The sequence below is a fragment of the Trematomus bernacchii genome, unplaced genomic scaffold (assembly GCF_902827165.1).
Source record: "Trematomus bernacchii unplaced genomic scaffold, fTreBer1.1, whole genome shotgun sequence".
Classification (NCBI taxonomy): domain Eukaryota; kingdom Metazoa; phylum Chordata; class Actinopteri; order Perciformes; family Nototheniidae; genus Trematomus; species Trematomus bernacchii.
Genome location: NW_022987720.1, coordinates 10,800,216 through 10,826,853, shown reverse-complemented (window position 1 = coordinate 10,826,853; position 26,638 = coordinate 10,800,216). Strand labels below are relative to the sequence as shown.

At 37.8% G+C, this 26,638-nt stretch overlaps 2 protein-coding genes across 4 annotated transcripts; one reads left to right on the top strand and one right to left on the bottom strand.

Moving 5' to 3' along the window:
- LOC117493247 (cytohesin-3-like) lies at positions 1–10,147 on the top strand. Of its 2 annotated transcripts, none has more exons than XM_034143704.1 (13): positions 1–102; positions 1,331–1,413; positions 1,681–1,742; positions 3,288–3,354; positions 4,662–4,780; positions 5,410–5,490; positions 5,648–5,760; positions 6,017–6,165; positions 6,785–6,896; positions 7,175–7,251; positions 7,358–7,429; positions 8,101–8,249; positions 8,661–10,147. In XM_034143704.1, the coding sequence occupies exons 1-13, from the start codon at positions 63–65 to the stop codon at positions 8,734–8,736; spliced, it is 1,200 nt and encodes a 399-aa protein (XP_033999595.1). In that variant the 5' UTR covers positions 1–62; the 3' UTR covers positions 8,737–10,147. The 2 variants fall into 2 exon arrangements, with proteins under 2 accessions (XP_033999595.1, XP_033999594.1); XM_034143703.1 differs by having other exon boundaries at positions 1,678–1,742.
- On the bottom strand, positions 6,794–25,991 carry fam83fa (family with sequence similarity 83 member Fa). Of its 2 annotated transcripts, XM_034143702.1 has the most exons (6): positions 25,440–25,991; positions 19,027–19,194; positions 17,428–17,549; positions 13,720–14,513; positions 12,986–13,050; positions 6,794–6,886 (listed from the first exon to the last, which is right to left on the bottom strand). In XM_034143702.1, exons 1-5 carry the CDS (start codon positions 25,911–25,913, stop codon positions 13,001–13,003), a joined length of 1,608 nt encoding a protein of 535 aa, XP_033999593.1. In that variant the 5' UTR covers positions 25,914–25,991; the 3' UTR covers positions 6,794–6,886; positions 12,986–13,000. The 2 variants fall into 2 exon arrangements, with proteins under 2 accessions (XP_033999593.1, XP_033999592.1); XM_034143701.1 differs by lacking the exon at positions 6,794–6,886 and having other exon boundaries at positions 11,117–13,050.
- Positions 25,992–26,638: the final 647 nt, after the last annotated feature.

Genomic DNA, 26,638 nt, shown 5'->3' with positions numbered 1-26,638 from the left:
TTTTTCGGTCTCACTCACAGTTTTGTTTCCTGTACAGCCGTCAGTCACATTGCATCAAAAACATGGCTGTACGGAGAAAAGACAGCTTCCTCTGGGGAAAAGGTACGCTATCATTTTTATTTTTAATCAATATAATGAGGAAAAGCTACCATTCAAAAAACAATATCAAGGCTTTTGTGGGATTTGGGAGGTTAGGTCAATAGAATTCACTTCAAATGCTGCTAATAGATTTTGTGGGTAACAATCTATTCAGTAATGTTGACTTATCTTGTATGTTTGGCCCTATATGTGGAAATTATTTTTCATTTTCTACAACAGATACTTGACAATTCAGTTGTATTCTTTATCATTTGAGACCAAATTAAAACTTAACTAGCTTTTTACATGTTACTTGATTTTTACGCCACAAAATTGGGGACTAACCCACACAAATTCAAATAAAGTGTGCTTTAATTAACCCAAAATCAGCCTTATTAATGTAAGATATAATTTGTAACTTTTGGGTATTCAAATCTCAAATAGATCTATGTTATATATCTGTTTGAGTTGTGTAATTAACCCTAAACGTTTCCAATAAGTTCAATTTTAGCGGAACATTGTAGGAGAAACACTTATTTTAAACATTAAATTGTGTTGTTATCATGGGGTCAGTTTTGGGAGAGTAGGAAACCTCTGCGGATAATTTGGCGTCTGGTAGAAAGCTCCAGAACATCTGGATCTAGAATTATCAGAGGAACAAGCTGAGCTTACATCAGTACCTTTTTGGTCAAAGCACTTAAGTCGGTTTTCCACTGGCCAGCATTGAAGAATCGCTGATTTTTAACTAAAATAGCTATATATTTGTGTTTTTTTTACTGGTTTTAATGGGCACCCAAAAACTTCCTGAATGATGAAAATGAAAGAATCCTAACTCGGATAAACTGTGGTGGTGAAGAGAAACCCTCCCATTATCCCATGCTACAGGACACCAACCAACTCTTGGTATTTGTTCATTGAGAGACCCCTTGTGGTAGAGCATTACATATTGTGCCTTTAACTTGCTATTTAATCGGTTTCAAATCATCCCCCCATTAACAAATTCGCACAAAATAACATGATTTGTCCTTTAAAGGCCATAGAGAACTCAAAATTAACCTTATTCATTGTAAAGAGGAAGGGGATGTTTTTAGACCTCATTCCCTACTTACTGTCCACTAACTAGGAGGACGTTTGGATGTATGCTAGTCTGTGAGAGAGGGAGCGTAGGTGTGAGCTACAGTAGGTTGTCAAGAAAGTGCACAGTGCTGCTGAATGTCTACTGATTGCCTTCCCAAATATACTTTTTCCACAGGTCCACCAAGCCTAGCCCCAGGAGAGAGGAGGGATGGTGACACCTATGGGATTCACACATTTCAAATGCTGGATGACATTCAGGTAATGTGGTGAATATATCCCTCCAAGGTCTTACAATAAATCCCTCATTATTCTTCTCCTGGCTGCCTTGACAAAGCTCTCAGCACACAAAGGCATTTCATTCAACACGTTTAAATGAAATATTATTTAAATATCCTCTTTTATAACTGACGGGGACCAATCGGCCCTGCGTCATCTAGCATTGATTCTATGGGGATCTGTAATAATGACAAATCTTGGTACTAAGCTTACAACACTGCTCTCATTCTCATCTCCCTGTCTCAGAAGCTGAGGATGGAAATCAATCACGTCATGCCAGATATCCACAACCCCTTAATGAAGGAGCAGAAGTGAGTATTTCTTGCTCTTTTTTTTTTATAGATCAGCTTCTCTATGAGTCAGCACGGCCTTTCGCTCATATTTAAATGACACTGCCAGACTACCACTTCACTTGTAGTAAGTGCTCAGTTTGAACATTTCGTATAAGCAGCATTTTGTGATTTTCTTTTTGAGTCAGAAGTCAACATATTTTCGATTAGATGCTGCACTTGCAGTGTAACCTTTTTAAGAAATTCAGTTCTAAAAACATCAGGGTGAAAGGTTTGAGTGGCAGGTTTAAAAAGGTTACACTGCAAGATGCTGCACTTGCAGTGTAACCTTTTTAAACCTGCCACTCAAACCTTTCACCCTGATGTTTTTAGAACTGAATTTCTTCTTATGAAAATACTTGACATAGCCTGTAGCAGTGGTTCCCAGCCTCGATTGCAGCCTCACAGCTCTGTCAACTGTTTATCCAGAACTTCAAGCTAACTATTTGAACCATTGATCCATTCCTTTTGATTGCAATTTCAGCTGTTCATCCTTTAGTTTGGCCTACTTATTTAGACAATGTATCCATTACTTTTAGCCAACTATTTCAACTGTTTATCTTAATTTGTTTTTTTACTGTTCATCCATTGTTTTTAGATAGTTTGCCAACTTTAGTTAAAGATGGCAATAATTATTTCAACTTATAGTTTATTTCTAGTTTTACTAGAACCATGGAGTATAAGTACTTCTGTTGGTCACTGATGTTCAAAGTCTTGTAAAGAGATTATGTGCATGTGGCTGACTTCCTATTGCTTTTGACGCTGATTTCCGAAAGTGATAATTACATACATTTCATCTGTATGATGACACTTCATTTAGCTAGAACTGTGCTACTGGCTTGATAAACACTCTTATCAGTAGGCTACTGGACTGCTAATCTCACCCAAAAACTACAAATACAATTATGAGATACACCTTTAAGAATAATTCAGATAATGCTCTGAGGAATTTATTTGAGACAGAAAATTAATTGATAAACATGTTGATAGTTTTAATAGTTGATTTATCAGTCTAGTTATTATCAAGTCGAGTCAAAACTCCAAATAACTTCTCGTTTAAACATTTTGAGCCTCAGCAACATATAATGTTTTTGTTTTTGAAATGTCTTTATGATTTTATGTCTTTCATATAAATATAGCAAAACTGCAAAAAAGTGATGCTGTATCCAGATTGAGTTGCAAACATGACTTTTTCCCTCCAGAGGGAGTTTCTCTCCCACAAGCCTCAATTATAGTCCTTTGTTTACTTCAGTGACATAGTGACATCACTATGTAAAACTCGCTTCTATTGGCTAGCACCCCCACACATTGGTTGTGATATGCTAATGAGTGGATGATCTCTAAACTGTTGACCAATCACCACAGAGACAGCCAGCTAACCAATCAGAGCAGACTGGGCTCTGGTTTCAGACAGAGGGTGAAAAGTATGAATTTGTCAATGAGCATAATATGTCTGCTTTATTTAATAATTGTATTTATGTTGTATGATATACTAATGTAAACATTGATTTGTTTCCTTTATTGCAGTAAAAATGTTGTGAGGAACAAGAGATTCTTACGTGGGAAAAAGAAATTCAACATGGACCCAAACAAGGTGAGTTTATTTCCTATTTTATAACAATCTAATAATTATATTCAACATTTTAAAAATATGCTACAGTGAGTAAAGGGGTAGAAGCTCCCCTGGATCTGAAGGTCAACAGTCTGATGACAGCGAATATAACTTGTCACAGAGCTGATGTAGATTAGAGTATGTTCTGTCTGTCTGTGTTGTGCAGAAACGCAAACTGTGCACAGACACAGAGGATGATGAATAGCGAGAACAGCCACATCCTGTTCCCTGAAGTAGTGCAGAAGCGCCACTTCACCACAGCGACCTACGTCTTTTTAGCTGCTTCCTCTCTGCGTACTCGGTTAAAAACTGAGTCTCTCGGCACGTGACCGCTCTGAGCTCGGGCCTGAGGACACATACAAGTGGGAGGAGGAGAAGTTTTAAGGCTTCTTGGGGTTAAAGGGGTTTTGAAAGTGCAATTGATATGAATAGCTACTCAACAGGAGTGCACACTCAGAAGAAAAGGTCATATTTTAAGTTTTGGATGTGAACATGCTTTGAGATTTAGTAAGATAATGGTGTGTTAACCTTTTTCGCCTTCTTTGTCACGGTGATCAATGACTCAGAGTGACTCAGAGGAGTAGAAGAAAACTTTCTTGATTATCAACCTACAGAGTTGGCACTGCTGATAAGAATATAAACAAGCTTTGGCCAACATAAAAGCTTGTCAGGGACGTTCACAAACTACAGTTTCTATAGAAACAGCCAATATTCAATCTACATTTCAAACTAGCTAAAGAAATGTTAATGCCTGTAAGTGACCTTTAGTCAACTTACACAAACATTAACATAATGGCCCTTTCTCCACCCCCCTCAAATATAACATCTAGCAAACTAATCCACTTCAATGCTCCATTGTGGTAAGCTACATTTTTTCATCGAATCATATGATGCTATGATGAGACGCTCCATTTATTGGCAAAAAAAAGGGCCATTATACAACTTAACTTGCTGATATTTATTTAAGTATATCCCACATTCCTAGAAACCAGGGACAGTTCATTTAACTGCAGTATCAAACTCGACCCCAGGGACTGAGGTTTGAATGACCGTTATATGCAAAAACCATTCTGCTACCCTGGGTCTCTTAATCAAAACAATAACAAAGGATGGAGTTTAGTGGCGTCGTAAAGTAGAGTGGGATCATGGCACTTGTCTTCACCACCATTGACGTCAGCTTCTTCCAGTGTTCATGTTCATTAGGGTTTTATTTGGAGTACTAAATCAAAAATATAAGGTACTCTTTGTTAACATGGACATAACTGATTTGCATGCTAATGTTTTTACAGGGTGTCCATTACCTAGTGGAAAATGAATTGCTGGAATGGCGAGCAGAGTCAGTGGCTGAGTTTCTTTACAAAGAGGAGGGACTGAACAAGACCGCCATTGGCAACTTCTTGGGAGACAGGTAAAGTGCTCTGACAAAATGTGAGCCTGGTGGTAACTAACTGAAATGGGTTGTAATAAAGCAGCGCAGTCTATGCTAAAATGCACAAAACTGCAAATAATCGAACGGCCACTCTAGGCTGGCTCCAAAATGTCGATCTCCAAAGACCCCCACGTTAAAATGGCCAGAATTAGAGCAAAAATAAACGTTTTTGAAATAATGGTTTTGGGATCTATAGCTTATATCCCTTTTGTTGACCACTGCACGGGATGTAACTTTTATAAAACTCACCTGTTTAAGATATACTCGGGCTTAAAGTTATTTAACCATATCACTGGTTGCTTTGAATGACAGGCGGGTGCCGTCAAAGGTCATGGATGTAACTTCGATCAGGAGGAAAACCGAAACTGAAATATATCCTGATGCCACAAAATGAAGCATAAACATTCATTTAGATCAAAAGCAGTGGTTGAATAAGTACTATTTACTTTAATCAAAAGAACCAGTGCAATGAACTACTCCAGCCAATTATCGGCCACATGTACTATTACAAATAAAAAAAGTACTCATTCCGCATTTAAATGTTTTTTTTATAAAAGGGTTTACACTGCATCTTAACATTGTGTTTACTATATTTGAATTTCACACAGGGAGGAAATGCATCTGCAGACACTGAAAGAGTTTGTGGGCCTGCATGAATTCTCCGACCTGAATCTGGTGCAGGCGCTGAGGTTCGTCTCGCAGAATTTATTTGAAAGTCAGCAAAAAACGTTGCAGCAGTTTTACCTTTTTTCTTGTTTTCTGATGATGAGGGATTTCTCCTCCTTCTTCACAGTGTGTGTTTGATATTGTTTATGCATGTTGTTTGACTCCTCTGCCGTCTTGCAGGCAGTTCCTCTGGAGCTTTCGTCTCCCGGGAGAAGCTCAGAAGATTGACAGGATGATGGAGGCGTTTGCAACTCGCTACTGCGACTGTAACCCAGGGGTCTTTCAATCCACGGGTACGAACAACAAAGGCGCTGCCTGACTCACTTTCTCAGACAGTCCAATTAAAAAGTTTCCCTAATTTCATAAATATCTGTAGAAGACAAGTTATCCACTGTTATATTTATTTCTTTTCACAAAACACGACAAGCCTTGCTATCTTCTCAACTCTGCCTCACACAAACCTTTTATTTATAATGGGGTTTTATTTGATGATGAACAGCTGAAGGAAACTAACTGTGGTGTGTGTATTTGTGTTGATGTGTGTTACAGACACATGCTACATCCTGTCTTTTGCCATCATCATGCTCAACACAAGTCTCCACAACCCCAACGTGAAAGACAAACCCAGTCTGCAGCGATTCATTTCCATGAACAGAGGAATCAACCACGGAGAGGACCTGCCCACAGAACTGCTCACGGTCTGATGCCATTACCAATACTTCTGCTTAAAAGGGATGGTTCACCTCAGAGTTGGATTGAAAATGCCATATAAATGTCATATAGCAGAACTAGATGGCACTGATCCTTTGCTGCTCAGAAACTAAAAATACATGTTGAAATCTCAACAGCAATGTCTCTAAATATAATGAACAAAACTTGTTGTGAGCAGTTTCAAGTGAACTACACCGTCCAATCACATCACAGTGCGGAAGGAAGTACGAAAGGCTTGTTGCCATGTGTAGTTTGGTATAAAGGAATTTTTTCTGATATGAGACTGCTTACTAAAAGATCTGAGGAATAGCTTGCTTACTAAATATAAAAGTTTGAAAAATATAACTTATTCTCATATTGAGTTTAGTGCAGGATACATTTACACATTTCTTGCCAAAAATATTTTTGTACAGGTTTATTTGTTCTCCTTGGCTGTGGAACACACTGTATGAACAAGTTGTTTTTGAGCCTTTAGACAACAGTAGACTTTAGCAAAAACTCTGGTTTGAAGGTTTTTGACCTTCATCCAACATTTTTTAAGGAAAACCAGACTTTCGAAAACTTGAAATATTCTACATCTGAAGTTGAAATTGTCATCTCTTCCAGAAACTGTATGCGAGCATCCGCAGCGAGCCATTCAAAATCCCTGAGGATGATGGGAACGACCTCACGCTGACGTTTTTTAATCCAGACAGAGAAGGCTGGCTCCTTAAAATGGGTGAGAAGATGAAGATTTTGTAACACACAGAAGATAATCTGACATTTCTGAAGGCTTTTAGACTCTCCTGTGCATTAGGGCCATTGTAAGTAAAAAAACGAATTGTTATTGCAGAGCCAGAGGAGGGCGGCTTAAATTCTCTGATACAAATTAATTGAGAACAAATGTGTACATTAACCATAAAAAAAAGATCAAATCGAAGCTTTAATATGCTGTTGTATTTAGAGAAGATTACAAAAATAAAAAGTTTTCCTACAATTATTTTGTCTTTGTTGAAGGTGGGCGAGTTAAAACCTGGAAGAGGAGGTGGTTTATTTTAACAGACAGCTGCTTGTACTACTTTGAATACACCACCGTAAGTATTTGTCTTTCTGCTGCTACAAAACCTTTGCTTCAACAGTAAATATTCTACTGGGGGTTTAAAGGTTGAATCTGTGTTTAATATCCGCCTCTTCCTGCAGGATAAAGACCCGATAGGTATTATTCCTCTGGAGAACCTGTGCGTAAGGAGTCTACCAGACAACAACAAACAGGTATTTGAGTTTTGAGCTGCTTCAATACCTTAAATACTGGGAAAGCATTTTATTTAAAGGCAACTAAATAATAACATTTCTAAAATGAAATGAGCTATCGTGACAAACATTCATTATCAGAATGAAAATCTAGAAGAATGGGAATATTACAAAATAAAAAATAACCCTCCCATAACTGGAGATACATTCAGGGAGATTCCCCAAATGTTTAGTTACACAATCCTCTTCTCCTTAGATAATGTGTACAAGCTATAGGATGTAACAAATCTTAAATATTTCTTTCAAAAAGCTGGAATTCTTAGCAGTGATGAGGATTTCATGGCAGTGGTTATCTGTAATTAAGTGATTCTAGAAGAATATCTTCCTCTTGCCATATTGCAAAATGTATTTTTCCACTCGTTTACTGTGTATGTGTCACTTTTACAGCTGTGGGACCTTGTATTTTTAAACTGACGTTTAGAAGTGTGCTCTGTCCCTAATGAATACACAATTAAAACACAATCTGCTGCCAAACAACTTAATGAATGACACAGTTTATTTCTAAATTAATATATTTAACACAAGTGTTGAAACAGCGAGTCAAAAGCCTATCAGAAAGCTCATAGAACAAACAGAAAGCATAGGCACAAAGTAACAGTACGGCATGTGTGTCTTTGTCTGTGTTTGAACAGTATTGTCTGGAGTTATATAACCCTAAAGGACAAAAGATCAAGGCCTGCAAGACGGAGAACAAAGGCAGAGTGGTGCAGGGCAAACATCAGTCCTATAAGCTGAGGGCCGCCGGACCCGAAGAGCGGGACGCCTGGATGGATGCGATCAGGTAAGAACTGTCAACGTTATGGAGAACTCACAGGAAACATGTCAAATATCCATAAATATTTCAAAAATGTCAGAAACTATGAGGAAATTATCAAGAAAAAAAGTATGGAAAATACCGGAAAAATCTGTCTACTAGTAACATTTGCAGATTCCATTGTAAGTCAAACAATTTAAAGATTATACCTTGAGAGCTGTAAATAGTTATTTTTTTCTCTATTTTCTTTCATATATAGATTTAATATATTCATTAATAATCAATACTAGCAGTTGCCCAGGCTACTGTAGAAGTGGCAATGCCTGCAGTACAGATAAAATGGTCACTTTGTTGACATAAAGGCAAAGAGAAAAATATACTACTACTTCTACTCTTGATGATCTCAGTATAAAACTGAATACAAAACTTCTCTTTCAGGACATGCATCACCAAAGATCCGTTTTATGACCTGGTTTCTTTGCGAAAGAGGAAGGTCACAGGCAACACCTCCTGATGGGCCTGAAACACAAGGCATTAGAGGAAAAGTATTTTTAATCCTGCATGATGTGTGAATACATTTTTATAGATGAATCACCCTGTGAATTTGCCAAACGTGAATAGCAAAGCATTTCTCAGAAAGGTTCAAATTGGAAAGTAACATTTGTTGAAGTGTAAAATGTTGAGTCTTGACCTTACTTCTGCAAACGGCATGCACTACTGCACAGACTTCAGGGAATGCTAGTCCTACTGACAAACATCTGCTATCAGAGAAGAGATCGAAGGAAGGCTTGATAGTGTCCTAAAAGTAAAACTGAACAGGCCTACTGGGTGCAGGTCCATGGCCCCTACGACCAAAACTCTTCATCAAGTGACCGTGAATTTCTATTGCAAAATAAATCCATAAAATATGTCCAAAACCATAACAAAGCGAAGAGAACCAAGAAAAAACATGGAATACAACCAGGATAAGATGAAAGATTACCTAAAAATAGATAAATGGTAAATGGACTGTACTTATATAGCACTTTATCCAGTCTTTACGACCCCTCAAAGCGCTTTACATGCTACAAGTTCTTCACCCATTCACACCCATTCATACAGAGCAGTGTACCTTGCTCTGGGAACTAACATTCACACACCGTTGGCCATGCCATCGGGAGCAACTCAGGGTTAAGTATCTGATTGAAAGAAGACCACACTCCCTCGCAGCCACAGTCGCCCTTGAAAATGGAAAACATGGAAAACATCCACAAAGAGACAAAAAATTACAAAAAGAAGACTCAAAGGGACAACACGGAGATGTAAAGTGTAGGAAATGGGATGCGAGCGATTCACAATGTTTTAGACAAGATTAAAAAATAACTGCAAAGCATTGTAAAAAGTCTAAAAAGATATATAAAACAAGCACAAAGACAACAGAAAAAAGAAAAGAAACGGAAAAAAAGAAAGAAGACACAAACATAATACAAAGAAAAAGCCAGTAGTCATTTTGTCTTACTATCCTCTGGGCTATTTGGAGTAACAATTATTTATTATTATTGATTGAAATGTCTTTTTATTTAGAATATTTAAACATTTATTGAACTGAATCAACAATCTTACTTTATATAATGTACAGTTTTATGATGTAAATAAAGTGCCTTCAATTTGAGCTCTTGTTCAAAACGTTGACTTTTCTTACTCATCTAAACATGAAAATGAATTATCATAAATATTTTTCTTTTACAATAGAGTGCATTATTACTGATACATTGTTGTATATACATTTAAAAAGCAGGTTGAAAAAACTGAAAAGAAAATTAACTTATGAATACTATTTTTAAATGGTCACTGTACAGTATATTCTATTTAGCTTGAACGTGTTTTATTATGTTGTTATAATTTAATGACTATATTGATGGAGGATTAAAACCCATGTTGGAAAATAAACTGGTGTTTTGTGAATCTGTTTCTCCAGCAGATGGAGCTGCATCTTTATTTATTCTATCATTGGGTTGTTCAAATATGAACTTTTCCTGTGACACACTGACTCTATCTTGTATTGCTGTCATAATGATGATGCAAAGTGAGAAGTTAATCTATTGTGAAACCATCGGTTATCAGATTCAGAAGTAATCGGATGTGTAGGCTCTTCCTGTCGTGAGTGTGTGTGATGCTGTGATAAAAGTTGTGGCTTCCTTGGAGCAGGTACACCCCCTCACTAACAAACTGTTTTTATGTATTTCATCTCCTCAGTATATATTGATCAAACATGGGAGTGTTTGTTAGTTTGGACTGGATTGTGTATACATGTCAGGCTTCTTTCCTAAAGCTTACAGGACCCTAATGTTTTCAGTTTCCCGTGGCTTTTCATAGACCTCAATGCGAGATAAAAACATCTTTCAATGTTATTTTTTCTTACTAAAATCCTATATGTGGAAATGTTTTATTAGGTTGCAAAACATACATATTTATTTTTTTCTTCATCATGTGCTTGTAATATGTTTTTGGTATCCACTGTGTTAAAAGATAGGGTCATGGTTAGTAAAACCTAAAAAAGGTGGCTAAATACAATTCTTGATGGTATACCAAATAGGGAAATATTTGTTGTTGCATAAGACAGTGATTCTCAAAGTGGGGAACATGATTTTATTCAGAATATATAATTTAGGTTATCATGATATAACTTTTTATATATTTTCTAACAAAAGATGTCTTGGGTCTTTCAAGGGTCAATCGTTTTATTTTAATTATTACATCAAATAGTTCACATTTTACTTAAAAATGTTGTATTACTGATTTACAGTTAACAGATTCTGTTATATTCCTATGGTGAGCACAGGCTATATATATATATATATATATATATATATATATATATATATATATATATATATATATTATATAGCCTATGTATGCACTAAAAGTGAAACATTTTCTTGTGTGTAGTTTGCAAAATGCACGATAGAAACCTAAAGTATTTTCTTTTCAGGGAGACCATTAAGCAGGATTTAGAGCTTAAAGTAATGCAACAGAATATAACTTAGAAATGTGTCATATTGGGTCAAATGAACAATCTGATTAAGCTTTTATTACATTATTTGGCATTCTTTGAAAGATATCCCCACGTTTGAATCTGACTTGGCATCTTAATTCACACACAAACCATTTTTTTCAAGTCTTTTATTCAATCTCTGCTACAAAATTAGGATTATTTGCTTCTCAAATAGTTCCTCAAGGATTCACATTATCGTCTCTGCCAGTGAACAAAAGCAAAGTGTAAACAAACAAAGTCCTCACACTGCAGGAAGCCGAGCAGGCGTGTGTCTGCACCGCTGAACTCAACACAGCGTACATCATTCACCGCCTGCACGATGCTCTCTGATCAACACTTATTCTGTTACTAAGGCTCCTCAGTCCGAAAGGCAACACTCGGTGACAAACAGCACATCTGATCACTTCTCCTGTCTCCATAGCAACCAGGTGTGATAATCCTTGGCTGCTCTGTGGTGACCAGGTTCATGCATGTCATATAAGAAAACACTTAAAGGGATAGTTGGATGTTTTGAAGTGAGGTGGAGCGATGAACTTATCTACAGTCACACTGTATTACATTTTTAAGGCCTTAACACATAGGTTTTTTTCATTTGCACCATGAAAGAAATTGTTGTAAAACAAAATGTAAATTATTTTACAAAATAAAAATGATAATGTTATATTTAAATACAGCTCTGGAAAAATTCAAGAGACCACTCCAAGTTTTTCTTAAATCTCAATCTCTACATCAGGGGTGTTCAAACTACGGCCCAGGGGCCAAATGCGGCCCGCAGACCATTTTGAATCGGCCCTCAGCAAATTCAAAAAGTATAATGGAGTATGGCCCAAAAATGAAACTTGTGCTTGTCTTATATTGCACTTCTTAAATATAGATGAAAACAGATATTACACAGTGTTCATGTGTTAAGAAGCCCACTCTTCAAACAAATTCAGTCAATTCAAGTTGAAAACATTTTCTATCAAATCTAAGTTGAGTCTAAGTCAAACCACTGTCGCAATCGGTGCCATTATGAATATTTTCTATGCAAAATATTTGTACGCAAGTATTTTGCTCTTCCTGTTGTTTTTGCCTCGTCAAACAAAAACACCAACAAAATAACTGATCGAGGCAGCAGTAGATCAGCAACAAGGTTTGCAAGTTCAAATTAACTTTTTTGTCCATGTCTGGTAGCTTTGAATCTAACAGTTTCTGAACCCTGCTGAAAAGGGCCACCTGACAGCAAGGTAAAGCAGCTAAATTATTCTAAATATAGTATGCAATTTAACTGATATGAATTGTTTAGTTGTCTAAAATATGTTTTGCTGCTACCCCAGTCCAAAGAAGTACATTGCTTAGATTTCAGCTGGTGCTCCCATCTGTTTCTCCAAACCTGAAGCCAACCACCATCTATTGTAGGTACAATGACTGTGGATAAGTAGATCAAAAAACCTTACTTCAAAAATAATTAACTATCCCTTTAACTGTAGAATAATTTAATTTAAAAAAAAAAACAAAGGCAATGAAATCGCCCTCCATTAGCACTTTGGCAACAATGTTTAGATTCTCTGAGAGGAGTTTTTTCCTCACATGATTAGTTGAGCTACAATATCTCTCTCTCCTCTCCTTTACTTCACCTGCAGTATACCAGGCCAGAGAGCGTCGTGTCACCTGGTTACGGTAAGCAGATACTGTGACTCATACTGTTTCATCTGGAGATCCTCTGCTGCTCCTCATAACTCTGACTGACCTCTTGTTTTTCATCTCATGACTGGATGCAATTCTTCTTTTGATGCCGCCGGCGGCTTTTAGTTCCTGTTGAGAAAAATAAAAAAATAAAAATAACTTAAGTATAAAACTTGAGGGCACTTACAGAGCATAGATCTGTGCCAATGTCAAAAATGGTTTTGTTATAGCCCCTCAAATGTGAAAAGGTCCAAATTATAACACTGACTACAATTACATCCAGTTTTCGCCCTTATTCCAAAAATAATACAATATTCCTGCTAAGCATGGCAGACCTCAGCTAAGTCCAAGTTGTACCAACCTGAAGTGGCCTTAACATGAGGTTTGTACGATTATTCCTACAGAAGGCGGTTAGTAGTTTTAACAAATCCACTAGGGGCAGACTTGCTCATCTCCAAATACATGCCTTATATCCTAGCCTTTTTTATCATGTTTAAACGTAGGAGTTTTTCTCCTTCTGACCAGAAATATGGGATTTTCTCTTGATTTAGTTACTAAAACAAGAGGAAATCCCACATCTTTCCACATATCAGAGCTACCGATAAGCAGGTTTAAGGCAGGAGTAAAAATACACAATTGAGATGCATGTTCTGACATTTTATTTAACAAACTAATAAAGGAAGTAAAATACTCTGCACACTAGGCTAAATCAAATGCTAGCAAAATCAACATTTAGTTGGAATTCGAACCATTATGAAACAAACAAATGATTAAATAAAATACTTTGTGAGGACGTACCGTCTTCGTCTCCTGTGTTGATGGTCTGCAGGGACATGCTTCTCTGAAGGGTCTTTAAGGGCTTCTTGATTTTGGGTTTCGGTAAATCCGGTTTCTCAATAATCTCAAAGGAATCTTCCATCTTATTTGTATTTGCATTGCCATTTAGCTCTGGCACCTTACAGACAGGGGACTGGCTCTGAGGAGTGACCACGCCTTCCTCTATAGTCTCTGAACTCTGATTGGCTCCTCTGCCTTTCAGGAAGTGCCTGAAAGAGCTGCGTTGTTTCTTAGCTCCAAAAAGCTGGTTTCTCTTCAAGCTTCCCTTTCCATCCTCGTCCACGTCCTCTGCAGGGGAACCAGGACTCTGGGGGGGGGCTGGGTCCACCTTGTCCTTGCTGCTTTGAAGCATGCCGTTCTGCAGGCCGTTCCTCTGGATCGGCCCCCCAACCATCGAGTCGCTGACTCTCGACAGGTCTTGTAGGGAACCAGTGAAGCCCGTACTGTTCCCAAAAACTAAAGAGTACTTAGGGTTGTGATATTTATGTGCAGGCACCTTTAAGTCTACCTGTCTAGAGTCCCCGACAGATACTTGAAAGCGAGACATGGACACAGGAATTGGCTGGATTCTCTCCACCTTTGGCATCCTGATGGGCGTAGAAATTGGCGGCTTGGTGATGTTGAACTCCTGGTAGAGGTCCACCAGCTCGGACACGGCATAGAGCTCCCGAAAGTCATTATCAAAGGAGTCCACAATCTGTCCCGACATCACGGTGATCGTGTTCCTGTCCATCCGAGAGGAGGTCCAGGTAAAGCTGGAGGAGAGAAGAGATATTTAAACTAATACTGTGGAGGAAGAGCAGGGTTCTTAGTTTGTATCCTTTTTTAATGATAATGCTAAGATATTTTATACCAACTTTATACTTACCAAAATAAAATAAAAAATACAATAATTACTTAGGGTCAAGGATATTTTTGCCCATTCTTTTTTAGACATTGACAATTTTATTTTTTTAACTGCATGCGTTCACAAAACACTGAAAATTATTTTGAGATTTTAAAATCTTATCTAAAAAAAACTATTTATAAAATCTTACCTCCCATTTTTTAAAGATTTGTTTAGACTTTAGAAAGATTCATTCAATATATATTAACACTTTAAGGCCTTTACATTATGCAGTACCATGCGTTTATTCAGGAAGAGGTCAAAAGGAAGATGGCCGATCAAGCGACAACAGTCGTAAAGCATCATTTTAGAGTGAGAATCTGAAGATTTAAACTGGGAGTACAGAGAGGGAAGTCGTTTGGATTCTGCTGCTCACCTGTGCTGTAATTCTTACTCTTGTGAGAGCAGTCAAGCTATTACTCGTACTTATGAAATAATCTAAATTACAACCATTGATGCAAGTAAACACTAACTTTTTGACAGAAAATGTCCTGTTATTAAGAAAAAAGAAAAACACTCGCTTCTATTGGCTAGCGCTCCCACAGTTTGTGATATGCTAATGAGTGGGACATCCCTAAGCAGTTGATAGATCACAACAGAGCTGGTCAGCTAACCAATCAGAGCAGACTGTGCTCTGGTTTCAGACAGAGGGTGAAAAGAGGTAGTGCAGCACAGGCAGTATGAGAAAAATAAAAAGCTTTTTGATCAATAAAAAGTGAAAAAGTAGAGACACAAAATACAAATATGGACTCTAAAAATGAGCATACAGTACGAGGGCCACTTTAAGCAGGCGGCGGTTAAAAGGAAATATTTGGCCTTGTGCACTGCAGAAAATTGTAAATAATTCAATTCCTGCCCACATATTAAATGAAGCGTGGAAACAGTTTAATAAAATTGAGGCCACAAATTATAACTCTTGGTTAGCATTTACCTCTACTGGTTCCCTCGTCTCAGAGTCAATGGGATTTCTCCATAGGATTTTGGAAAATAGCTCGAAATAAGGTCTGTGTTTGACACAAATTTAAGAGACGGATCACGTTTTGTTCTACGACATTAAATACATCAGCAGTGACCCCACTGGTGATTTTTGAAGAGTGTACGTGTCTGAAAAACGATGGTTGTTAACAAGTGGCTGAATAGGACTACAGAAGTTGTCTAGGACGTTGTACGTCATTACACCGAACACGTAAACACTCCCGCTAAGTTTGTTTGCCCCTGTTCTGCTTGAAACCAAGTGCCTGCGCTCTTGCAAACTGTTAAAACAAACGCTTCAACTTGTACAATTTAGAATCTGTATTTTTGAATATCGATCTTAAATTGGCGTGACGTTGAAGCAGCGACCCTGCTGTAGTTCGCTTATAGCATAACGTTAGCATTTTGCTTCTGGCGATTAGATTTATGATTCGAAAATGATAAAAGCAGGGTAGACATGTGGAGATTATCCGGCTGAACAAAGCGTGCATTTATCAAACAGGTTCGTTTTCCACAGACCTTATTTCGAGCTATTTTCCAAAATCCTATGGAGAAATCCCATTGCTTTTTTGTCGAGGGAACCCATGCGCAGCTTACTTCCGGGTAAATACGTCATCCCTGCACCACTCTATTGGTGATGTAAATAGGTATGGGAACCTCTGTTTCTCCATACACTCAATTGCGGTGTTGGGTTTAACCTCGTAAATCATTATAAAATTTGCTCTCAACTGACACCTAAATCAGTAGCCACAATAAACAACACGATTATCTTCAACACAGATTTGTGTGCAGGACCAACAGCAGATAAAGAGAGAACTGCAAAAAGCATTCCAGTATTTCCAGTTAGTTAATATGCTTCAGAAAGTCTTTAAAAAGTCATTAGTGTACTCGTTGGATTGGTTTTCTTTTGTGTTGTTGTAGCCTGCAGCTTCTAGTAAAAGTTTTTTTTAAAGCCTCAACACATTTGGATCTCAGAAGGGAAATCTTTCATCTTCAGTTTTTGTTTTTACAAAAGTGCATCAGAACCATTGTAGATTTTAAAAAGTTGGATTATGAAACTAGGGGAGGAGGAAATAACTTGCAAAGTCGTACATTTACAGGGGGAAAAAAATAAATGTACAACAAAAATCATTATATATATTCTCTTATAGTATCTACTATATAATATAGCAAGACAATTGTGAGATTTTTTTTTATTATCTGAGATGAGTGACAAATGATCAAGAAAATAGTTATGCTAATAGGTCAAATCTGAACAAAATGGCCGTCTTTTGGATAAATCCTTTGTTTTACTAACCTGTGTGTGAGATGTGATCATTGGCATAAATGAATCTCCTAAATTGCCATAATTCATAATTTCATGTACGTTTCTCGATCATCTCGCTATGTCTTTTCCTTTGTGTAAGTAAACTAGCTGAGTTTGAATCAGATACATTTGAATAATGCTAACCAAGTGTATTAATATTTCAAGCTCTCTAATGACTGATATAATTTGTAGTCGATGTAGAGCTATGAAATATGTAATATGCAGGCCACAGACTCGCACTCATAAAAGGCGCAGTACTGATATAATTACTTGTAGATCTTTTCTTTTTTTTTTTTTTTTAAATAAGAAAATAATTCAAATCCATTCTATTGACTGTGGCTTCCCAACTACGAAGGATTATAAAAGGTTGATGTCTACTTCTCCTACAAAATTGGGAGCAAGAATACTTAAGAGTTCTGTTTGTGTACTTTTGAATGGTCATTGAAAACGACACGTGTCCTTATAACCCCTGGATTTGAAGGCACTGCGAGACATTCATGCTCACCTGTAAGACCCAAACATGACTTTCTCTCCGTCCACCAGCATGTATTTGGAGCACAGGGACCCGGGCAGCTTTCCAAACGACAGGTTCAGCCCTGAACCTCTCACCATGCGCACACGGAGATTCTGTAAAAAAAACACCCGCTTGATTACACACTTCATCTGGCTTAGGAGGACACAGGTGAGCCTGAGTAAACTCTCTCAGCTTTGAATTGGGCCCATGTACAGTATATCATGCATGACGTGCCAAGACAAACTGTGCACACATTGCAACATTAAGTCAACTGTCCTGATAAAAATAAACTCTAACCCTTTGGACACATGTGTTTACTTAAAGGGCTGAGAAAGGAAAGAGACAGAGAAGGAGACACTAAACGGACACACTGGGAGGAGGCTTGGCTCTGCCGGAGCATCGGGTTACAGTCTTTGGATCTGTTCTCAGAATCTATGAATGTTCATTTGTGAGAAGTAAGAGTAACAGAGCCCAGCGCTCTGAAAAGGCCTTTCACTGCCGTATCAACTGACACCACTATAACCAAGGAATGCTCCAGTTATACTACACAGGCGCTACAAAACTCAGCTGGAGCAGATAAGGCCGGGTATTGTGTCCCTGTGGGGGTAGAGTGACAGTCTGACTCAACTGAACTGCTGTTCCAGTGAGATTAGACCTGTATGAAATGTTAGTTTATAAAAGTAGGAGGATTATGTTTAACCCTTAAATAAATACATGGGGGGGAAAAGGCCTTTTTTTCCAGCATCTTATAATTTAAATTCCTCAAAGATCTTATGGCAGACATCCCCCCTTTTATACTTTTTAAATATTTTTCTTACATTCAGAGCTTCTTGTGATGTTTTCAAATGAAGCTTTAGGTGTCTTTCGAAATGTTTAATGACATCATCACCATCACAAATGAAATTTATGGTGCTGAAAGATTGCCGATAGGCCTCCCTGGTAATAAAGGTACAGGCTTTTCTTTGTGTGCGTCAAGCTCGGAAGCAAACCGTTTTTGACCGCAATGATCATGTCGTTTACTTCCAATGACGACAAATATTGTTTCAAGCAGAGTACTTTGTTGGATAAAACATGTTGTGAATTTTGGAAATGATTGTATACTCGGTACATCCCTAAAATAATCAAAAAAATTGGAAATGTCCCTAACAAATTCAATTTGTAATAATATGGGCCTTTTGAAGCTTGTAAGTCAAAAAACATTGGCAGAAACATTCTCTTACATTTATGTCACAATTTTACCAGAAAGAAAATTGGAAAGATTGTGCGTAAATGTGTTCCTCGTAAATGTATGACAGAAATTCTGCAGAATATCTGGTAAATGTAAGACTTCAAAACTTGTTTTTTATCCTGGGAACATTACCTCCAACCTCTGGCTCCAGTAATTTTTAGATTATGTTTTAATTGCAGACAAATTGGGATAATACGTTGTGAAAGACCGATACAATGTTTTAATCCATGATAATTATTGCAGCCACCGCCATTGTGGATTTAAGGAGGAGAGGAGTGACCCACTTTCCATGTTCCCTCTTTGTGTGTTGTAGGAGGGAGCCTCCTCCCTCCGTCATGCTCTCCTGTGTTTGCTGAGCTCACCCGCAGATGGACTGCATTAATCTGCAGCCGTGTGCACATATCCAGGAAGTGGGGCACTCCCCTGGCCTCCAGCACAGCGTAGACAGCCACCCCCCGCCGTGATGAGGCATCCAGCAGGTCCTGGAGGATCTGCAGGTCTGTCAGCAGGTCCATCACTATGGCCACCACCTGGGGAAAACAAGTGGGGGGGAGAGGAGGCGGGGGGTTAAATGCAGCTAAACAGAGCGACAGCAGCTGTGGTGGAAAGTAACTAAATACACTCAATCCTAGTAATTAAATTGCATGCGTCTTTACACTATTGAAAACATTTTAGAGGGAAATATTGGGATAAGATTACAGGTTAATATTTTAGATCTTACATTTACGATGGGATTATAAAATAGTATGCATTGTTACCAAACCACTGGTTCTCAACCCTATTTATTAGACATACCACCACAGCCCAGTCAGATTATTTCATCCATTCACCCTTAACATTCAGCCAACAATGTCAACTATGGACCAGCATTTAGCTAATTATCTCATTTTCTTTTAAGTAGGAATGAGTTCAAATCTGTTTATTCATTCATTTTACTGTTTATCGATGACTTGGCTACTGCTTATCCATTACTACTAGTTACATTCACATAAAGTTCATTTTATTTTTTTAACTGTAAGAACATTTTCTATGGTTTTGTAAACCTACTCAAACTTTTTTCACACATATTCAGGGGAAGACTTTTGCTGGCTTCTTTTTTGTATTATTTAAATGGAGTGCATTCAGGATTTCTAGATCTTTTTATTGAAAGTACATTGTAGCATTGTGACAATCACCTTGACCAAGACAAAAGACAAGACACCGGAGATCTTCCCTGTTTGCCTGTATTATTCCGGAATCCCTTTTTTTCCTTTTGATTCTCTTTCCTCATATCCATTTTGTTTTCCAGTCAAATAAAACCTCCCCAGGTGGATATGTTAAGATGTGTGTGTGCACGTTACTGATGTCACATGTTTTTTTATTGGGGTTGATTTACATCTAGGTAGCTTTTATAGCAGACAACCCATACCGCCTACTGCAAAATTAGGACTCATTTTTAGCCACTCCCACTTTCGGCAAACACAACCACAAAGAGCGACATATTATTACTGTGTTATTGTGGTCTATGTAATTGTTATTTGCCAGGAAAGCACCAGTTGATACTTCATGGGAACTTGTTTTTCCAGGTGATTAAAAGGTTACTCACTGTTTTGGACGAAGTCCAGCAACGGCTGGGATTAACATTCTTAATTATTTCAAAAGCAGTGTCTTTGCTCAATACAATACATTACAGTACACGATCCGAGCTGAAGATAAATCATCCTGTAACAAGACACAGCAGGCTAAACATTGTACAACAACACAGAAAACTATTAACTAACACGCTTTCCATTTTAGTACTCTTGTCTTTAAGGCATCTTTACTGCGGCCTATTGTGATAAACAAACATGATGAGCATTTGCAATGAAGCGTTTAACAGCCACACTGGGTTTCAAATCTGTGAATGCAATGCAGATCATGCGAGGCTTTTAACATTTCCTTATTGCACCTTACGTATACTGTACATGTTTGGGCCTGATCAGTCTCCAAACAAGTTTTGCTGGAAGACAGTTTTATGTTGACAGCCGCTGGGTTGATTTTCATTAACATCCACCATTAAAACTAAACCATGCGTGAGTCTTTAGTATGTGTTAGCAAATAATGAACTTGAGTAAATGTACTAAGACATACAGTACACAAACACCAACTGCAGTTTTCAGAACGGTTAAAACACATAACTTAAACAATAGCTTTCTTAACTGACTGCAAACATATCTTTGTCAATAGACATTTCCTGCAACGTTGCGCTTATTCTTGAATGTAGTTCAACCAGAAAGCTGATTATTCACAAGTGATGAGATATATCTGGCATGAAAACCATTTCCCTCTTGCATTCAAAGCTCATAGCCCTAGTATAAAGTCAATTGTAACTTCAGGATAGCTAACTGTTTGGCAGGCTTTCATGAGTAGATAATTTACTTTACCTTAAGGGGAAGAATCTCAGTGTCGTCAGATATTATGCTGTCATGGCCCTGAGTAAGCTATTGTCAAAAGATAATAGAGGATAAACTTTAACACTCAAGCGTCGCCATTTCAAGCGATGAAATTAAATTCACTGTTATATTGATTAAAATGACAGATTTCTATAGGTTTGAAATAGTTCTGGAAGATAATAAACGTCTTTCTCTTTTCTCAGAGAAAGGAGAGCTAGTTAACGTCAGTTGCACTATGGTGCATTCAGGGTCTATTTACTCACATTCGCACTGAAAAACAGATATTAGAGAGAATTATGACTTAACTTCCTCACATAAATCAGTGGTAATAAAGCAGTGTATGTTGAAGTACATGGGATGTGTTGATTTATTTTAGTCTCATCCAATTGGTATTGAGAATCATGGAATTTCAATGATCATTTCATTGGTATCGACTACAAAGTTTCTGAAATTGCGAAATCCTGACCTTTAAATGTATTTTAATAACAGCTGTGCAACATTGCTTTCAAAGGGATCTGACTAAGCTATCTTCAAGCAGTCAAACTCTCTGGTAGAAACAAACCCTGTTACCTCAACCTGCAACTGTAGCCTCTGGTGCTTCACATCACACCAATCACCAGTGAACGCTCGCCTCTTTTGGCTAAAGCTTGCATACCTCTGGGGTCAAACATCCAGAGGGTGGAGGGAAACAAAGACGTTAAGAACCCTAACATGGCGGGGGAGGCAGAACAAGCCTATCTTTCTGCTGCAAGTCCTGATGTGAAGCTGACATTTAGACCTTCTCCGTCTGCACCTCGTATGACTCAGCTTGTTTAAACCTGCATTAGACTCTCCCAATGATGTACGTTTCTTTATTGATGCCGTGGGCTTTATCAAACCCTTCCCTGCTTTATATTGTAATGGAAAATTCTGCATGTGCAAAATATGATTTTGTATTCATGCACATTTTAACAATTTTCTGTATGTATGGTAAAAAAGTTGGTTATGTTATAATGGTCTGTGGGAAGTTTAACCTGCCTGGGCATATTTATGTCCCTACTCGGTCTTTTTTTGTATCTGTCTCCATCCGATTGTACTGCCTTTAACCGTGTGTACAGTATATTAGCAGCAATTCATAAAGACACACCCCTGTCAGACGTTTAGTAACTTTCTTTCTTTCTTTAATCCTCCAGGAGATACACTGACTTAATGTAGGCAAACACACATTTTTAAGAAAAGAATAGTGCTTTTTCAAGACGTAATCTAAGTGCATGTAAGTTATGAAGCTACGTTATGTAATTGTTATTTAAAACATAAGTTCTAAATTATTCTGACATTATCATTATCTATCTAGCTAGCTATCCATCACATGATGAAGGAAGTCACTCCTGCAAGCTGAAACAGAGAGTAGCTGTGCAATGCCGTTAACCATAATAATACATCTGGGTATTAAAGCTTATCCGCCATTTTTACTTTCGAATAACATGTTGAAACCTGTCCGAAGTTTGTCAGACCGACCATAAATCGGATTAATAGAGTCACTGTAGTTCTTTGGGTTTAAATCAGTAATATCTGACCCATAACGACATACTGTACATCACAACATATCCAGGAAATACAGAGTTAGATAGATAGAGAAAGATACTTTATTTGAGATGAACAATATCACTCTCATAGCCCTCCGTTAAATGTAAGATTACACCTTCTACCTCTGTTAGCTTAGCATAGAGGCTGTCTATGGTTGCCCAAACACTTTCTTTTCCTGATTTTAATTTTGGAATATCTTTAGGTTTTATACTGACACAAGGGGACATTTATGTATATGTCCCCTCTGTGGGACGATTAAGGGTGTTATACAATTTTTAGGCATATATTATAGGTCTCAGATATATAAAAATATGTCTATGAAGTGTTTTGTTGAAAATACCAAACAGATACCCCATTCTAGCCATGCCTCATACCTCTCTATTTCAGCCCTGTTAGAGACGTGCTGATTCTGGGCCTGTAGCTTTAAAAAAAAGAAAAGAACGTTTAAAAAAAGGAAATAAGAGGGGCGGAGCTTATGCAGGAGAATTCTACCCAGATACTCAGCTAAATGCTACGGTGATTAAACGCCAGATCATGTTGAAAAATTTAAAAAATATGATAGGGCCGTGGGCGTAAAGCCAGCCCACATTTCCGATATTACGTCATATCGGCAGCAAATCTGGATCTGCTCCGTTGTACCCTAGTTTTTAGAGATTTGGGTACGGAGGAATAGAAACAGGGTTTTGTTTTCTGACACTTTGTGAGTTCCATTACACACAGGGGACACATATTCATGATGTTTTTTTGACCATATTCTGACATTTAATAGACCACACAATCAATAAATGTATCTATAAAAATGTTTCAGATTTATCAGTAATGAATTGTTATTTGAATCCCGAATAACTCTACGTGTATACACTAAGGGGTGACTTTTAAAAGCTCTTAATTTTGGTTATAAGAGCTTTAACTATGGGCCTTTGTTTAAGTTTTGGTTTCGATAGAAGATTCCATAACTTCAGATTTAAGCTACCTGTTAGAGATTACAATCAAAGGATGTCTCCTCCGGTTTGAAATGAATGCTCTAGATCAGGGGTGCCCACACTTTTTCAGCTTGGGAGCTACTTTTAAAATGACCAAGTCAAAATGATCTACCTATAGGTACATACAAAATGCTAAACATATATATATATATATATATATATATATATATATATATATATATATATATATATATATATATATATATATATATATATATACTGAGTATACCTGATGTTGGTGTACCTTGCATAACTGCATGAACCCGTATGGCACAATACAACTCAGTACATTTTTGGTCATTACGTCAATTTTATACCCTTTCTTTAGTAGAATTGTATAAATTGGAAGGCTAACGGTAATCAGCTCGCCGGTGATTTGCAGCTGGTGCGGTTGACCGCGCATGCGTGGTGAACTGCGTGTTGAGATCTCAGACTGGCTTACTGTACCTGTACGTCAATCAAGTGGCAAATGCCATATAGTAAGGATGGATGATAGGCTAACTTTTTTAAATTTGTTTTCAATGCCATGCGATCTACCCAAACTACCTTTGCGATCGACGTATTGGGCACCCCTGCTATAGATCCTGTCATCCATTACATGCTTTGGCATTTATTAATAAAATGCATGTGGAGTGACATTGATGGTTTACGCCTGGGGGCAAATTGTCTGTTACACCTGCAGGAGGCGGTCACATGATCACCTGTAGCCAATCATTTTGAACATTTTTCACGAGCTTTGTTCTGCTGTCTCTGAACTGGTTGGGGACATGAAGTACAAGAAGTACGTTAATTACTTAACGTGCAGTAAGGGGCATACATTTAGTTTCCCTTTACTTTAAAAAAGGGAAACATGTAGACCTATAAGGTTCAACACATTTGTCTTTGCTCAACATAAACATTTTGCTTCTCGAACAATTCTTTATGTGTATATTATTCTCTTATTTTTTGCACACTTTTCAAATGAATTTCATTGCATGCATTGTATTTGTATTTGGATAAAGCAAGAATTAATGCTTTTAATTACATAAGTCTCAAAACAATAATTGTCTTGTGTATGCCACAATTGAGTTATAGCTTTGCAAATGTGAACATGTTCTGCTTTAATTAAATATGTATTGGTTTGGCACTGTTGTTCAGACAAAAGAAGATATATAAAAGACCTACCTATATACCCTTTTGCTTTGGAAAACTTTTATAGATGATTTGATTTATCACTACAGAAGTGTAATTGCTCTAATTGTTGGTGGCAGCCTCGGTTGTTTTTAAGTAATGAGTTAATGAGTTAATGAGTTTTACTCATGTCGCCTCGTGTTTTTCACAAAAACAAAGTACAAGTTCATACAAAGTATTGTGCCTCTATGTAACCATTAATTACAAGAGAACATTTTAACATAGCAATTTCACCAACATTTAAAATAAAACGTTTTCTGGTGAAAATAAAATTGTAGTTTTTTTTAAAAGCTATACCATTTTTTTTAAAAACACTTGTTCACTTTGTTACATTGGAACCATTTCCTTTTTTTTTTTAATACTTTATTTAGATTTGACTAAATTTGCTTCAAACTTTTTAAAATAAGAATGGACTTGATATGTTTTGTTTTGTGTGTTTATTTTTGCAGGCTGCAGTCATCACTCAGTCATTTTATTGTAAAGCACTTTGTAACCTTAGCTTACCTTTTTTTCAACAGTTTGGTATCTGCTTATTTAAATGAAAACCCTTTTGTTATAGTATGTTATTATATATCCTTGTACCACAATAATGTGTCGAGATAGGACCACACATATTGTTGTATTAATTAATTAAGTAAAAGTTACCTTGTGTGCCTCCTGTATGAGCCTCCTCACCACCTGCTTGATGTGCGGCCCGGGGCCCCTGGGCGGGTGGGAGTGCACGCTCACCCGGGTCACCCCCTTGTAGACGCCGCTGCTGCCCGGCCAGCCGATGTCCAGAGGCGGGACCTCGGTGTCGGACATCTCGGGCCAGTATGTGGAGTGCAGCCCGGAGTCCGCGCTGGAGGACCCCTTAGACTTCTCCTGGTCCCCGGACTCGGAGTCACTGTCCGTGTCGTACTCGTTGAACATTTTCCGGAGGGACCTGATCTCCCTGGCCGAGAGGAAGTCTTTGATGTTGTCCTCCTTCAGCCGCATCTTGAAGGCTCCGTCCCCGCTCTTCAGGAGCCGCTCCAGGGCGGCCCGCTGCTCCTCGCTGTAGTAAAACTCCGGTTTGGTCTCCGGGATCTTTTCGTTGACATGCTCATCGTCCAAGCACAGCAGCTGGGAATCCGCCATAGCCGGTTTAAGTTACCCCGAATCTGGTTACCTGTGCGGCAGGTATACGGCAGGTGCTCCCAGGTGAGTGGCTGCAGGAGGCGGGACTGACTACTGAGTGGAAGTCAATACGGCAGTTTAAAGCCCCCCCCCCCCCAATTTATTACAGAACTTCCTGAAGCAAAACTTTCAGAATAAAATAAAAAGTTGTTCTGACCTTTTGGGAAGGTCAGCTGTTTCAATCAATGGTGGAATGTAAATCAATACATTTTAAGTTATGTAATCAAGTACTACTTTTAGGTACTTTACCTGTTTATTTTCACTATTGCTTTTTGCAATATACCATTGTTCAAGGCTACAGTACATTTATACTTTTATACTGTGACTTGTAGTGTTTATGTTTGTGTTACCTGTACTTTGACTTCACTACATTTGTCTGACTTTAGTTCAGTTTTCAGATTTAGTTACTTTTCAGATTACAAATTGTAATCCTCCTCCTGTAAAGTGAAGTCATCCGATATAATAGTTTTGAATGTTTGTGTCAACATTTATTCTCTAAAAAAAAATATTATTTTAATTATCGATTACATGTTTTATGCAGAAAAGGGTCAGTTTGGTGGTGCATGCATGTAGGTGCTTTTCATCAAGAGAATGGAAATGATGTGTACGCCCTGGCTGTGGCGCACAAGGAAGTAAGTGTTTGATGGTTCACATGTGTCTACATGTTAAAGCGTCCTAATAAACAT